Source organism: Eumetopias jubatus, unplaced genomic scaffold (genome assembly GCF_037043125.1).
Source record: "Eumetopias jubatus isolate StellerSeaLion01/CBP00866 unplaced genomic scaffold, mEumJub1_p1.0 scaffold_4, whole genome shotgun sequence".
NCBI lineage: Eukaryota > Metazoa > Chordata > Mammalia > Carnivora > Otariidae > Eumetopias > Eumetopias jubatus.
In genome coordinates this window covers 26083340-26100296 of record NW_028274810.1, presented here as the reverse complement: position 1 = coordinate 26100296, position 16957 = coordinate 26083340, and the positions used below count along the sequence as shown (strand labels likewise).

General features: G+C 36.1%; 1 protein-coding gene across 1 annotated transcript in view; it reads left to right on the top strand.

Annotated features, from left to right (window-relative positions):
• Positions 1 to 6562: 6562 nt before the first annotated feature.
• PTBP2 (polypyrimidine tract binding protein 2) overlaps positions 6563 to 16957 on the top strand; it is an 83420-nt gene continuing 73025 nt past the window's right edge. Inside the window, exons 1-2 of the mRNA XM_088022349.1 lie at positions 6563 to 6643; positions 8358 to 8388. Of these exons, the coding sequence (XP_087878475.1) occupies positions 6636 to 6643; positions 8358 to 8388 (39 nt within the window). The 5' untranslated portion in view covers positions 6563 to 6635. The remainder of the gene's footprint in view (positions 6644 to 8357; positions 8389 to 16957) is intronic.

The following is a 16957-nucleotide window of genomic DNA, read 5'->3' as shown; positions in this document are numbered from 1 at the left end:
CTGGCATGTTCTAGGACCAGCAAAACAAGCCAGTTTTTACATGGCAAAAAATGAGTGAAGGGGAGTCATCAGGGTTGAAGACAGAGGACAGGGGACCAGATCACATAGGATTATAAGCTTTGGTAAGGACCCTGCCTTTTACTCAGAATGAAATCAGATTCCATTTCAGGGTTCTGAGCATAGGAGCGACATGATCTTACTTACATTTTAAAAGAATCTCCCTGGCTCCTATTCAAAATAGATTGTTGGGAGGTAAGAGTTTCTTTCTGTTTTTCTGTAGTCTTTACATTTAGGTAACCAGCTTCTTTTGTGATTATAGTGTGGTTGCCCGCAATGATCAGAGCTATATGCTTCTCATTTGTGTCCATCAAGCGGGAGATGATGATTATTACCACCATCAAATGATGGCAAATTTCATGCTGATTGACCCACCCCTGAACCAATCCCTGGGTTCAAAGGAACGCCATATTGTGATTGCCCTTACTTCTGAATTACCTGAAACTATCACCATGGAAGGGAAATGATTACTTTGACTGGCTTATCTGTGAAACTAGGAATGAAGGTTCAACTTTTTCCACAGTGGAAAACTGAATGAACGTTGAGCTGCCAACAATAACGCCCTCTACAATTATCCTGGTCTAACATTTTCTTAACATTTATTCTAACTAAACATAATCTGTGGGCAAAATTTGAGTACAATACTTTCATTTCGTTAACAAATCCTGAGATTATAATTATACTTTATGATTTCTTTATAGGGTCTGTCATCAAACCATGTATCCCCTAATGTGTAGAGTATTTTGCAGCTATTTCTTTTAACCTAAATAGGAGAACTTACACCTATATTCCTGTTGCATTCCTTTCAATATAAACTTGAATGATGATTCTATCTTCCTAGTGTAGGTTATCTGTGATTTGCAAATTTGGTAAACATACTTCATTGTAAATATTAAATAAGGACAAAATCGTATTCTTCTTTTCTTAAAAAGACACTTTGTTTCTCTAATAGAATATGGGTGTAGGGGATCAGGGAATCATAGACAGAGGTGACAATGCTCCAAGAGAGACATCTATTGTAAAATAATTAAGAGACTTAACCAAATCTGAACTATTTTCGGCTCTCAATTCTCAGTTTTTCATTGCTAGTGTTAAGGAGCGAATGTATCCAAACTACCTTTAAAACTTTCAAAATATTGAAAGATTTTGAAAAAGCTGATGGTTTCCATTTGTTATTTGGTTCCTTTCTTTGTGAAGTTATCAAAGAAGAATACAGCTGGGAAGTTACTCATTCCAGGAATGAATTTAAAACCTGTATTTTTATTTGCAAATCGCTTGTCAGTTATCATTTATGTGGCTATTTACATAAAGCCACATAACTTATAATGTGGATTTTATAATATATTTGTAACATTTCATAATTTATAATATTTTAAAGCAAAATGATGTTTTCTTTGTATGTAGGATTTTTTTTCTCATCTTTTACTTTTCTGTGTATTTTTCTTTACTTTTCTCATTCTCTCCCCTAGTTTAGTCCTTTATGCATGATCATTCTAAAAACTGCTGATCCACTCAAACTATTGTGTTCTCTTCCAAGAATAATCTCTATTATACGCACAGTATAGGAAGGACAGCCAGCTATGCTGAGCTTTTTTTCAGTGAGCATGTAGATAAGCAGTCACTTTTGCTGAATACAAAAGAGTCAATGTTTGTGCTAAGACAGTCCTTTGCTCGCTGCCATCTAATCCTTTCGTTTTTTAATGTAAAATGTATTTTTATCAAAGTAACACATGCACAAAGCTTAACAAGTAAATAGTTCTGGAAGATTTATTATGAAATAAACAAAACCAAAACTATACTCTTCTGTCTCACCCTTTTCTTCTCCCCAAGTACCATTCCCAGAAACAACCACTTTGAACTCTTTTCCCTGATTCTCCTGGTATTTACCTCTATGCTTCTGAATGATATGCTCACTTGCTGTTTTCTCAGCTATCAATTCTAGACATATTCTATTGACTTCCTACTTTGGAATATGAGAATTTATATTCCCGCCACACACACAGACACACACACATGCACACATCCACACTTCTATCCTCCCATGAAATTGTTTCATAACCTTAATTTTATTAATATTCAGTGCTTACATTATTATGAAGATGTAACTATTTTTATGATTGATCCAGAGTGCATTGTGATTTATTTACTTACAATTTTTTATTTATCTCAGAGTTAATTTTTTTCCCCTAAGCTTGCCAACAGCACTACAAAACTCTGCTCAATATAGTCAGACATTTTTGGTCTATATAAGTTCCAGGCTTTTTCTTGGAGACATCTTTCCTGGTGCCTTCTGTTCTCATATTGTATTGGAACCCAAGGACTGTTGTACCACTGCATAGCTCTTGGCCTAGGTCTTCTTTGATCAATATCTAATTTACTTTTCCTCTCTTATATGTTGGATCTCTGGCTTCCTGGATACCATATGTTCTTTACTGATGTATTCCCTCATTGGGAAATACATCTTCCAGAAGATTTCCAAGAAGAAATGCATAGGGAACACACTTTCTGACATACAAATGTAGTATATTTAGAAGTATGTTTATTCTATTTTTATACAAATTGATAGTGTGGAAAGGAATCCTTGTTCTCAGTACTTAGGAAGCTCTGTGCTATGTCTGCTGGGGAGGGAGACAGGTGGGCATTGACAGGTGAAAAAGGGTATCTTAGTACAGTTTTATCTTGAATTTCTCTTATTATAAGTGAGGTTGAGCATTTCTGTTTTTACTTTTCTGTAATATTTATCCATATTCTATTTGTATGCTTACTTATTTTTCTATTTGGTTGTTGACATTTTTATTGGTAGGAACTCCTTAAATATTAAAGAAATCAGCCCCCCTTTTTACAATAGGAATTGCTAATATTTTCTCACAAAGGCTCAAGGACCTGGAAGATAATTTGATAGCATTTTTAAAAATTAAAAATGCATTCTACCCAGGAATTTAGTTTGTGGTATTTTTCCAGCAGATATATTCACACATATGGAAAATGACTTAGAAGCAAGAGTTTTGATTGCAGAATTGCTTGTAAATAGTAAGATTGGAGGCAACCTAAATGTTCATCAGTGAGATCCAGTGAAATAAATCATGATTTACTCATTTGGTGGAATATTATGCAGCCATATATGAAGAATGAGACAGTTCTAAATGTACTGATAAGGAAAGATCTCTATGACATATTTTTTAAGTTAAAACATAAAAAACAGAAAAGTGTATACTATAATTATTACTTCAAAATAAAAACTAAAACTATATATGCAATCAATTTATGCAGTAGAACATTATGCAATAAACTGGTAAGATGGGTTGCTTCTGGAATACAGTAGCTGGGGAGCAGGCGTAGAAGGTATATGCTTTTTCTTTTTGTAACCACTTTATTGATATATAATTTATATACTATGAAATTCACCAATATTAACTGTATAATTCAATGAATTTTAGTATACTTAGTGTATTGTACAACTATCACTACAATCTAGTTTTAGAATATTTCCATCAGCCGAAAAAGAAACCTGTGTCCATTTACAATTAGTCCCCATTTTCACTCTCAGCCTTAGGCAACCATTAGTCTATTTTCTGTCTCTCTATATTTACCTTTTCTGGGCATTTTATATATACTTTTATATCTTTTGAATTAACTTTCCCTATTTTGAATTTATATCACCTATTCAAAAATACATACCAAAAAACCTGATCTAATTGATCATATTATTATTCCTTCTTCTCATAAGAAGAAACTGCTTTATGAAAAAGTTAAAGGAAGTTGTTGGTACTACAAGCAGATGAGAGGTGAAGATAGAAATAAAATCAAAACATTATGAACAAGATCCTATTTCCTACTTTTATTGCATCCATATTAGATCTCATTTTCACTTAGCATACACTGAAATTTAGATTTAATCATTGTTCACATAAGTGTAAATCTCTGTAAAAGGTCAAAACATTTACCACTCAGAAGGGAAAGAACAAATCATTACACTGAAAAAAGATATGGGTATGAAAATGATACTGTAAAGGCACTTCACTTTTTATTGCCTTATTTTGTTAGGAATCCATAAACACTAATATAATCTTGTCATATATTAAAAAGGCTGGCCATCTGCTAATGTTGAGATTAATAATCTGCCCCATGGTTAACTCATAAAATCATACAAATTTAGATTTGGATGAGGTTTCAGAAATTTATCAATGACATCTTCCCAGATTTATTCCACTAGATACCAGCCAATCTAATTACTTCAGTGACATATTTAACCTTTGTGAAAATCTCTATATAGATTTATTTATACCAATATTGTTGGCTGTTAACAATCCAAGAGCTAAATTTGTTACTGGTTTCTTGTCAAGTGAATAATGATACTTAATAACAAAAATAATAAGTATGATGATAGCACCCTTTACTGAATATTTACTGTAACCCATCACTGAACTAGAGAGGTGCTTTACATACATTAAGGCATTTAGACTTCAGAACCGTCTAGGAAGAAGGCCCTATTTTTAATCCCATTTTCATTTTCAGTAAAGTAAATCCCATTATTTTCAGTAACGGAAACTTTTTCCTGGAGAGGTTAATGAACATGCCTAATGTCACACAGCTGCTAAATGAAAGAGCTCAAATTTGAACCCAGTTTTTAATCAACATGCTTTTGTGATATACATTGCTGCATTAGCCCAATTCCTGACTCCATATTATACTTTTGTCCTTTTGCCTTATTCCCTCTTATTTGACTTTATTTCATCTGATATTTTATATGACTTGACTTGTAAAGAATCTTAAATTTTTTCTAGATAGTGATGGGTTTAAATAAGCAAGCATATTGACTATTGTTTGTTCATAGTCTTGTACTTTATTAGGAGAAAAAAAATAAAGAAAAACATGTTTTTGTGAATACTGTAATTTCTTTTGGCACCTAAGGACAGGCTTCCCCTTGGGAGACAGTTTGTCTTTGCCAATAGATCAATATTGATTGAGTCAATGTGGAGAATACAGAAAATTTTGCTAGAGTTCCTGCCCTTTGGGAGCTTACATATTGTTGAGGGAAAATACACGTACAAAACCACAAACAGGTGAAAAGTGATTATTAATGGCATATAATGGGTCCTTTATGTACTGTAAGTCAATGGTGAAGGCAAAGGAAAGGCATTGTTGGAAATAGATATTTTTAAGGATTGCCAATCCCTGAGGTAAGTCAAGAATTTTTAACATTTGTGTGCTTTGAAGAGTTCTATAGCAAAATATTTGGACAAGATGCTCTTTAAGGTCTGTCCACCTTAAAAATAATATAATTTTATGAATTATACAGAAAGTACCATTTAGTACAGTGAAATTCCCATTAGGAATGGGGTAAGAGGGTTGCATCAAGGATGTATAGGAAAACCAAACTGGGCACTGAGAGTAACTGGAGAAATATAGGGAATATTTTTCATTTCTCAGGATTTGAAGTACATTTGTGTTTGTGTTATGGTTGGGGGTGATGGGCGAAGAGGGTAAATTGCTGGTAAAGCAATTCACCCACTGAGCGAATTTCTCCCAAATGGATGCTTGTTCAAACTTTGTTGAACCTCTGAAAAACAAGTTAAAGAAAAGGTCCAATATGGTATTAGAATTAAAATGGAGACCGTGAGATAGATGGAAAAGGGAGTCAATTTGTGTAGCCCATTTTAATGTTCCTTTCCTCTCTAACCAATGGTGAAGACTGAGGTACCACTCTCATCCCCACTTTCCCTTTCAAGCCCCCAAATGGTAGATCCTAATTTATCCTAGCATTTTTCATAACTACCCTCTACCACATGGCTCAACCGGTCTTCTTTTCCATCCAGGGCATTTTGACTATTTCCTACAGGTGCCCACTAATCATCAGCTGAAGTGAGAATCACATTTTCCTCCAGTTGGCGTGGAACTACAAGTGTCTGGAAGCAAAAGCCTAGGTTTCAGTCTGATATCCAATAAGCAGTGGTCTCATTTAAGGGGGGTAAAGGTGTTTTGTTTTTTGTATCTGTTTTTGTTTTAGAGGATGGAGAGGGTCTGCAAATAAAAGATGGCGTAAGAGGAAAGCTATAAAATAGTTTTTCCTTGGCCCGAGCAGGTCGAGGGTAGCCAAGTTGGGACCTGGTTTGGAGCGAAAAGTGGAGGCTGCCTGGGAACAGTCCTACGGTCCCGGGACCACCCTCCTGAGGTGCAGGGCAGTGGGTGTGGAGGGTTGAGAGGTGTACCACCCACGCCTCCCCAAGAAGGACATCAGGGACTTCTCAGAGGAGCGTGCAGAAGGAAGCCAGGCCGCCGAGCTCCACAGCAGCAGGCCTGGGCCTGGAGGGCGGAGGGCCCCAGGCGCGCGGCGGCGCGGAGGAAGCGACCGCGGCGGCGCCCACTCCCCCTCGTCCCCGCGCCCCGCCGCTCGCCTCCTGCAGCCGGGCGCCGGCACGCTCGGCTCTTTCCGCCGCCGCCGCTGCCGCGCGCTGCCCCGTGCGCTCCGGCACCTTCGGCAATTTCCGTCGGGCCCTGGCCGCCATTTTCTCGCCGCTTGTGTGTCTCGCTGGCTGCGTGGCTCGGTTCTTGTGAGCGAAGCTTTGTCCGGTTCGGCAATGGACGGGTATGTAATGGGGCCGGCGAGGAGGTGTGTGAGAGGGGAGTTGGACCGTCCTTCAGCCCGGTTCGGGGTCGGCCAGAAACCCTCCGGCGGCCCCTCCCAGGGCTGGGCTGCCGTTACCCAACCCCCGCCCCATCGCACACACCCCTCCCTTCGTTTCCCCCGGCGGGCTCTGGTCGAGAAAATGAGAAAGAAAGCGGGCTTGTAGACAGGAGAGGCATTGGGGCGATGGCGGGGGTGGCGACCCCGGAGCGGGAGCGGGTACGGGCTTGGCGGCGGGGGATGGGGTGGGAACCCCAGAACGTCTGGCCCGTCCCTGCCCCCTCTAGGAGCCATTTCGATCCGTAACCTGGGACCCGAACCCTGGGTAGCCGCGCCTGTGGAAGCGAGTGTGGTGCCAGGCTGTGGGGGGTGTTGCTGGGGGAGGGAAGAGAGGCATCTGTGTGCACCCCAGCCGTCCCCAACCTCCCCGGCCTCGCCTGGCCCGCCCTGGCTGGGGGAGATGCCGGTGGCGGGAGCTCGGGGGAAAGCTAAGTGGGAGCCGCTGGGAAGGCGGGGGTGGGGGGGCGGGGGGGCGGGGAGGGTTGCGGCGGCGGGAGGAAGGGGGAAGGCAGATGTCATACTCCTTTGTTTTCACTTGAGTCTGGTAGTGGGGGCGGGAGACAGAAAAATGCCTTTTTGTGGGGGCCTAAGAATAATCAAGGCTTGGCAAGAGGGCCCAGAAATTAAATCATCTAAAAAACCAAGTGTTTGTGGTCGACATCAGTCACATGGGCAAAGGCCAAAAGCCATGGCAGAAACAAGAGCAGATAGTCAACACAGGGCCATTTTTTTAAGCCACTTTGACCAGTTTCTGGAAAAACAAAAACAACTACAAAAAGCTACAGAACCGTGCTGCATCTTTGAGAGCCCGAGTGGAGACAGAATGCTGAGTGAGGTGAGGCAAGGGCTTTGGGAAATGACTCGGACCGGGGTCTCCCTGGTACTTAATGCTCTACATCTGAAAAGACTCCTAAGGATTTAACTAATTGTTGGAAAAGAGGCACCCTTGACGGCGAAAATACAGCTGTATTCAGCCCTCCTGGCGGTATAAAAACAGTATCATTTAAAAAGCACATTTGTTAGAATCAGTGACAACATATGAAGAGCCAAATAAAATATGATTTATTTTGATTAAGTGTTTGGAGTTTAGTGTTTTTAAAAGATACTAAGGGAAGACCTTTTCAAAGTTAACAAAGTAACAGAACTTAAATTATCCTAGAGGTTGTTTTCCCCATGAAACATAAATCTGGAGCAGTTCACTGTTTCACCAGATAAACATGGAAATTGATGACAAAACTTGGTAGTGGAATTAATGTTTCCTGATTCTCTCAAGATAACTAAAGAGTTGGTTTAAGTTTTAAATTACTAATCTAAGTGTACAGGCTTTGCAGAAATGGCATTATACTGCTTGGGGTTTTGTTCTTTTTGATATTTAAAGGGTTGTTTAAAAAATACTGGAAGTTTAGTGAATTTATCTCAAGTTTGAAAGCAATTTCTAGAAAACCAAGTTGAAAATAGTACAAAGAAGTGTCACTGACAGCCTGTGTATTTGTTTTCCATTTGCATTGTGAGTGGAGGATTTATGAATGAACTACCCTAAAAAGTTTTAGGGTCCAACAGTGATCATTAGAAAAAGAATGAGGTTGAAACTGTTGTTTTTTTTTTTTCTTTACAGAATTGTCACTGAGGTTGCAGTTGGCGTGAAGGTAGGAAAAAATTGAAACTAATGAAAACTGAATTGCTGTATCTACTATTATCATTAATGAAAATTTTCAGTTAGCTTTTGAAAGTTAACAGTTAAAAGTATAAAGTGTTTTGTTGAATTTTAAAAGTTGGGTTATATAGTTTATAATCTGTGTAGACAAAGCTAAGTTTTTCTAGAAAGGCAGTCAGTGAGAACATTTTAAAGTAGGTATGAATGCTGTTCAGGGTTGAAAAATGTTTTCAGACCTGGCTTTTTGTGACTGTATAAATGATATCCCAGTTTTCTGAGGGGAAATTATGATTTTAAATGGACAGATAAGTGATTTGACCTAAATCATGCAATTTTATTAATCTGGGTTTTTTTTTTACTTTTGATTATGAATACTAAAATATGTATTTCAGTAATGAGCGACATTAGAAATCAGTTATCTTGTTACTTAAAAGAAACTTGTTAAGGCCATTAGCTTCAAATTGGAGTCAGAAGTTAAGGGCTGGTTTGTCTTTCCATGAAAGGAAAATGGGCTTTATGGTAGAGATCATTTGGAATCTTTCCTCACTTTTTGGCCAGGAAAACTACTCCTTTGAACCTTAGTTCTAATGCTCAGGCTTTTTATTTCCTGGAGTTCTTGCTTATTTTTACAGTGTAATATGTTAAAATTTTTTTTGCAAACCTATCCACCTTGTTGGGGCATGGTCCTTCTGTTTTTTTAAATTTTTCAAACCTAGCACATCTTCCAGGCCTCATACGCAAATACTTGTTGATGGAATGACATTTCCCCCTTTCAAGTGTGAGTAGTCTTGACAGGCTGTGTGTCCTTGGTGTAGTGATGGTGACTATTTACCGTATTTTTTGGAATTCTTAAAATTTCATCCACAACACTGTGAAATTCTTTAGAATACTTTAGGAGATACTTTGTTTTTTCAAGTTCTCTGCCCTATAATGCACTAGAAATTTGTCCATACTTTAGTATTTAGGCTTATTTTTTGAGTTCATATTACATAGATCGGGAGAGAAATAGTGAGCTTTTTCTAGGGAAGGTATTCTTATTTGGCAATGATACTTTGTAAGTTGAGGTAGTTGCAGGATTTGAAATCAGGAATAGGTCAAGAGTGCAAGATACAGAATGTATAGTTACCATCCAAGTAGGTATTCTCTGGAATTTTGTAAAAGAATGAATGATACAGGTCTGAGCTGTCCACTGTTAGTGGATGAGGAGAGAAGGAGCTTAGACAAGAGGGGAGAGAAATGAGGAGACAAAGAATTGGATGTCCAGGTATGGTTTATTGGTTTTACCAGTTTTCTGTATTAGTAGTTCGAGGAGAAAAAAATTGGAAAATGATGTAAAAATAATTGCCAACCTTTTTTTTTAATCCATTGTTTAATATCAAAATTTGAAGTTTTATGAAGTTTTCTGAGATAGTGGTTAAGAATTTTTGCTTGGGAGTCATGCCGGTGTACGAGTAATTAAGTTTTTCTATGTATATATTTTTTTAATGTGCATGGTTAAAAAAATTCGTAGTGGTAAGTATTTCTCCCTGAGTCCTAGTGCTGTTTCTCAGGTGTAGGTGATTACATTAAATTTTTTCTGGTGCATTTTTTTCCTGAAGTGTTATTAGTTTGTATATTATCAAACATTAGCATCCTTGCTTATTTATACGAATGGGTTCATACCACATGTAGTGGCCGACATCTTGCCTTTTTAAAAAAATAGCTTTATTGTGATAAAATTTGACAAAAAGTAAACTGCACATATTTAAAGTGTACAATTTTTTGACATACGAATACACCTATGAGACCATTACCACAACAAAGATAATGAGCATCCATCACCCCCAAAAGTATCATTTTGCCTTTTTGTAATCCCTCCCTTCTGCCTTTCTTTCTTCAAGCAACCATTGCTTTCTGTCACTCTAGGTTAGTTTGCATTTTTTAGAATTTTAAATGAATCAAAATGTACCTTTTGTTTTGTTTTTTGGTCTTATTTTACTCAGTGTAATTATTTTGAAATTTACCCATGTTGTTTATCAATAGTCTATTCCTTTTTCTTTGCTTAGTAATACTACATTTTATGGATATACAGCAGTTTATCCATTCAACTCTTGATGGGCATTTGGGTTGTTTCCATTTTTTTGACTATTGTAAATAAAGTTACTGTGAACGTACTTGTAAAAGTCTTTGAACTTTCATTTCTCTTGGGGAAATACCTTTGATTGGAATGGCTGGATCATATGGTAGGCATATGCTTTTTAAGTTTTTAAAGTAAGAAACTGCAGACCATTTTCCAAAGTGGTGGTACTATTTTTACCTTGCCCCCAGTAGGGTATGAGATTTCTAGTCCTTCCATATTCTCTCCAATGCCTGTGATTGTCTTTGATTATAGACCCTCTGGTAGGTGTGAAGTGGTAATCTCCTTGTGGTTTTAATTTGCATTTCTCTGAGGTCTGTGATGTTAATTATCTTTTCATGTGCTTTTTGCCAGCTGTGTATCATCTTGGGGGACCTGTCTCTATATCGCTTGCCCACTTTTTAAATTGGGTTACTGTTGAGTTTTAAGAGATCTTCATTCTGGTTATAAGTCCTTTATCAGATATATGGTTAATATTTTCTACTATTTGTGTTCACTTTCTCAGTAGTGTCTTTTGAAGAACAGCAGTTTTTAATTCTAATCAACTGAAGTTTACCAATTTTATCTTGTATGTCTCGTGCTTTTGGTGTCATATCTAAGCCATCTTTGTGTAACCCAAGGTCACGAAGATTTTCTCCTTTGATTTCTAATAGAAGTTTTACAGTTTTTGGGTTTTTTTTTTTTTTACAGTTTTTTACAATTTTTACAGTTTATGCATTTAAGTTTTTTTGAGTTAATTCTTTTTTAATATGGTGCAAAATATGTCGGCATATTTTGTTTTGGGGTATGGACTTCAACTTTTTTCAGCACCAGTTGTTGAAAAGGCTGTCCTTTGTTCATTGAATTGGCTTTGCACCTTTGTCAAAAATCAACTATCTATGTATGATTCTATTTCTGTACTGTTTCCTTTCCCATTGACCCATTTTTGTCCTTCTAGATGCCAAAAACATACTGTCTTAATTACTATGATTTTATATTAGTCTTGAAATCAAGCAGTCATGGTCCTCTTTGTTCTTTTTCAAAGTTGTTTTGGCTCTCCCCGTGTCCTTTTTTATGAGTCAGTTTCTACAAAGAAGCTTGCTGGTATTTTATTGGAATTAACTTGAACGTATGAAGGAGCTTGAGGTAAATTGACATCCTAACGATCTTGAGTTCTCCCACTCATGAACACAATTTAACTTTCCATTTACCTAGATCTTTTAATTTTTTTCAGCAGTGTTTTCAAAGTACAGTTTTTGCGCATTTTTGTCAGATTTATCCCTATTTCGTGTTTTTTGGTGCAGTTGTAAATGATGTTTTAAAAAAATCTCAGTTTCCAGTTATTAGTGCAAAGAAATACAAATATTTTTGCATGTTCTTGTATTCTTTACTCTTGCCAAACTCACTTGTTAGATCTAATAGCTTTTTTGTAGATATCATCAGATTTTCTATACACACAGTTTATCTTAACTCATTTCCTAACTGGATACCATTTTTTTTTCCTGCCTGTGGCATCTAGTACAGTGCTGAATAGAAGTGATGAGAGCAAGCATCTTTACTTTGTTCCTGATATCAGGGTGAAACACTAAATGATACTATTTCTTTCTTAAATGTTTGGAGGCAATTCACCAGTGAAGTTGTGTGGACCTGCTGTTTGTTTTCTTTGTGGAAGTTTTAAATGACACATTTAATTTATTTAACTAGATATAGGACTATTTGGGTTTTCTATTTCTTCTTAAGTGAACTTTCATAATTTGTACCTTCCATAGAATTAGTCCATTTCATCCAAGTTACTGAGTTTATTTGCATAAAGTTGTGATATTAACCTTTTTATATTGTTGATATCTGTAGACTCTAGTGATGTCACTTCTCTGATTCCTGATACTGATGATTTGTCTTTTTTTTCCCTATCACTTTAGCTAGAGATTAATTTATTAATATTCTTCAAAAATCACTTTTGGTTTCAGTGAGTTTTTGGTTTCTTATTTTATTGATATCTGCTGTTTTAGTTTTCTTCTGCTTGGCATTTCTTCTTTTTCAACTTAGTTATGTTGAAGCTGATATCATTGACATACCTTTTCTAATATAGAGGCTTAGTGCTGTGTATTTCCCTTTTAAGTACATCTTTCATGGCATCTCTCAAATTTTGACATGCACCCTTCTTTTTATTCAGTTCAAATACATTCTGGTATACTTTTTTGACCCCTGTGTTATTCAGAAGTATTTATTTAATTGCCAAATACTTGGAGTTTTCCATAGATGTTCCTGTTGTTCTAATTTAATTTCACTGTAGCTAGAGAACATATTGAAAGACTTGAATCTTTTGTAAATTTGTTGAGACTTGTTTTATGACCCAAATATGTATCTTAAGTTTTATGTGTATTTTATAGGGATGTGTATTAGGGATGTGTATTGACATTTATAGAACACTACCCAACAGCTGCTGTTGGGTAGTGTTCTATAAATGTCAATTATTGATAACATTAAAGTGATTTCTGTCCTTCCTGATTTTTTACTGTGCTAGCACATTGAGAGAAGGATATTGAAATCTCTTTTACTTGTGCATGTGTCTGTTTCTGCTTGCACTTCTACTAGTTTTTGTTTTATTTACTAATTTTTTTTTGAAGTTTATGGTTAGTACATAAATGTTTCGGATTACTATGTCCTTTTTGTGCATTGACTCCTTTTTTTATGTAGTGATCATTTTTATCCCTGGTAATAGTCTTTGCTTTAAAATCTACTTTTTATGATATTGGTATACCCATCTTGGCTTTCTCTTGAATAGGGTTCACATGATACATCTTTTTTCATTCTTTCACTTTCAACCTGTTTGTGTCCTCAGATTTAAAATGTGTTTTTTGTATGTAGCATAAAGTTGGAATTTGATTTTTACATCCAACTTACCCTCTTCTTTTGACTAATATGGTTAGTTTTAAAACTACTACTTCGCTATTTTTTCTTTTTGTGCTTTGTGTTCTTCCCTTTTTCTGCTTTCTTTTGATGAGTATTTTTTTTAGTTCCATTATATTTCTTATTAGTTGATTAGCTTGTAACTCTTTGTTATATTGGTGGCTGTTTTTTAGGAGTTGTAACATAGATCTCAAACTCACCACAATATTCCCTCAAGGAGTATATATGCCACTTCACATAAATTATATGAGTATTAGAATACTTTATTTCTCCTCTCTTGGCCTCTGTGCTGTCATTATCATACATTTTACTTCTATAGATGTTATAAATTCTATACTGTTTATTGAAACAGCCAGTTAACTTTTAAACATGACTTAATAAGAAAAACATCTTCTGTATTACCCATAATACAGTTATGTGTATGCATTGAATATTCAGGGGGGATTCTTTGCGGATTCCCAGAGTTGTTTCTGTGCAACTCTCTTTGGTACTCTGCTGTACAAACTCTCCTTGCTTTGGTCTCCTTGGACTCATGTCCTCTTACTTAACTCGGAGTTTTTGAAGTTGGGCCATTTTTTCCACCTGAGCTGTGCCACGGCCTGGTCTTTCTCTCAAGAGAGTAAGCTGGGGGCAGTCATGGACTCACCTCATTTGTTTTTTGAATTTCAGGGATCGTTGTTCATCGTTGTTTGATCTTCAGTGGTCTTGAAAACCATTGTTGTATACATCATGTGTGATTTTTTTTAAAGTTGTTTCAACAGGGCAGACTGGTGCATGTTACACCATCTTGCCTGAGACTAGAAGTCCACCTTTCTTTTCTTTTTAAAAAAATTACATAATATGGTCTGCAGTTCTAGATCTGCCTCATTCTTTGTTACATGGACACACCACAATGTAGTTCCTACATTGATGGCATTATGGTTTGATTCCAGTTTGCAGTTAAAGACTGTGTGGGAATATTTACGATGGAAGTAAAAATGTTGTGTCACTTGAAATTTAGTTAAGTATATGAAAACCACATTGCCAAAAGGATTCTTGGCTAAATGGTTTTCCACAGCTGTGTATGGGAGTACCTGTTTCTCCACACCCTTACCCAATTCTGGGTTTTACAAAAATTTAGAATGTTAGCAAATTTTAGGCTAAAAAAGTGCTTTATAATTTATATTTTGAAATGGGTGAGATTTTAAGAATTTGACTTTGTATTTCTTGTCCTGTGAACTGCCTCTGTATACCTGACCTATTTTAATGATCATCTTTGTTAGATTTCTGTGTAAAAATTGGTATCATATTCATTGTAGGTACATTTTCTTTCAGTTTAATCTTTGAATTTTTTTTCCTTTGAATTTCTTCATGTAGTTTTGGGCATATAGATTTATTTGTATTACTAAGTAGTATAATTTCTTCTTTTTTTAGTTTATTTGATCTTAAACATTTTTAGCTTCTGTTTCTTCTATCTTTTAAATGGGATTATAATAGTTTTGAAGATTAAACGTGATTATGCAGAAAAAGTATTTTTCACAACTAGGTTTTCAGTTAACATTAACCGATTTACACTACATACAGAATATTCAAATTGTATAGCTTTAGGATATGTTGAAATTTCATTTTTCATTATCTTTATAAATTTGCTGTACCTAGTTGATTTTAGGCTCCTCTTTGGTTAGCTTAGTGAGAGTATAAAAGGAAATTTGTGAATTTTTAATAAGAGGTTTGTTGCATTTCTTTAAAATGGTTTTTTAGATTCCTTGTCATTTGTAATATCAGGGTTTCATTTCTATACCCTTAACCATTTGCCACTGTGAAATCTTTGCAAAACAATTGGCCTGTTACTTAGGAAAACAAAAATGCCTGAAGTGATTGCATAGTAGTTCAGGATGATGCTCAGTATGGTAAAATGTTAACTTTTTGGATGGATATTTTAAATAGTGAAATTTGTAGTAGTTCTCTTCTAAGTTAACTAAAAGAAGGCTTTAAGACTGGACAGTTAATAAAGAACATAGTTGTTAAAATAAGCTGTTAGCATTTTCCAAGTTGAATTTCACTAGTATTTTGAAAGCATGGTGGTAAAGTGCTGAACTTACTGTAGAAGTTTTGATATAGCTATTGAATTTACCAGCATTGGCTGTTTAGATAGTTGCAATGAAATAATGCCAACTGTTACTTTTTGTAACGATTGAACATAACATTGTTTATAATAGATATGTTATTAAAAACTTGGGGTTTTTAGATTCTGGTATTTCTTAAAATGCTGTATAGATATTCGTGCGTGCTTAGGTATTTACATTAGAATTTCAAGTTGCGGACATTTTTAGTGTGTCTACTAAATGACAACACTGTTAACTTGTAACTCAAGAGACTGAGAGAATACATACTCCTTGAGGGTAGAGGTAGATATTATTCAACAACAATGTTTTATTGCTCCTCCATCATCAGTAGTACATGTTAAATAGTACATACTCAGTAAATATTTAATGACTACTAAAGGGTCTCTGGCTTCAGTGTTCTTATAATCTTATGAGCCACTTATCAATAAAAAGATAAACCAATTTTATTTCACAACATTCTTCCTTTTTGCTGGAGATACAGAAGAGCTGTGTCTTTTAGGTCCTCATATAGTTGAAGAGATAAGTGCACAAGGTTTAAGCATGTGCCATATGGCCATGGTAGGGAGAGATTAGTTCGGTGTGGTAGGATCAGAGCAGACTTCACAAAAGTAGTGAGTTGTGACATATGCAGTGTGAATAGTTTGGGATGGGAGGTGAGTAGTATATGTTGAGGGAATGGCATGGCCAAAGTTGTGTTGATGGGCTGGCACAAATTCACAACCACTGAACAGCTTTTGTGCCAGTAGGTTTGTATATGGGTTTGTATTTGGACATGAGAAAAAGAGAAGATGGCAGATAGGTTGTAGAAGGTCTCAAGTGCAGGTTATTAAATTTGTACTTCATCTGGTAGACACTGTGTATACCTGTAAGTTCCCATATATAAAAGTAGCTCACTGTTATGCTGTTTTTGGGAATTTGGAGAATGAGCTCTGAAGAGATTGGCTTTGGTATTACACAGAGTGCTATGATTTAGAATAATGAGTCTCTGTAAATGTTAATATTTTAATCTCTCATTTGGTCTGTGTTGCTAAAGTGTAATAGCTTTCTTAATTTAGTTTTAGACATGCTGCATTAGGGGCTAATGTGGCTAAGTAATATTTTTACTTTAGAAGTAATATGTCAAAAAAAAACTTACGACAGACAAGTGTTTTTGAAGAATGATTCTTTTTATATAACTATTGTGAATTTTGAGCATAGAAAAAGACAATAGCTGCCATGAACCATTATTTATCTGTCACTTAGTCCCAATAATCATCAATCATTGGTAAAATTTGTGATATCCACTCTACTTTTCTCCTCCTGTATTATTTTGAGACAAGTTGCAAATACTGTATTTTATTTTCATTATTATTTTTTAGAGAGAGAGTGTGTGCCAAAAGGTGGGGAGGGACAGAGGGAGAGGGAGGGAGAGAGAATCTTAAGCAGGCTCCACGCTTAGCATGGAGCCTGAC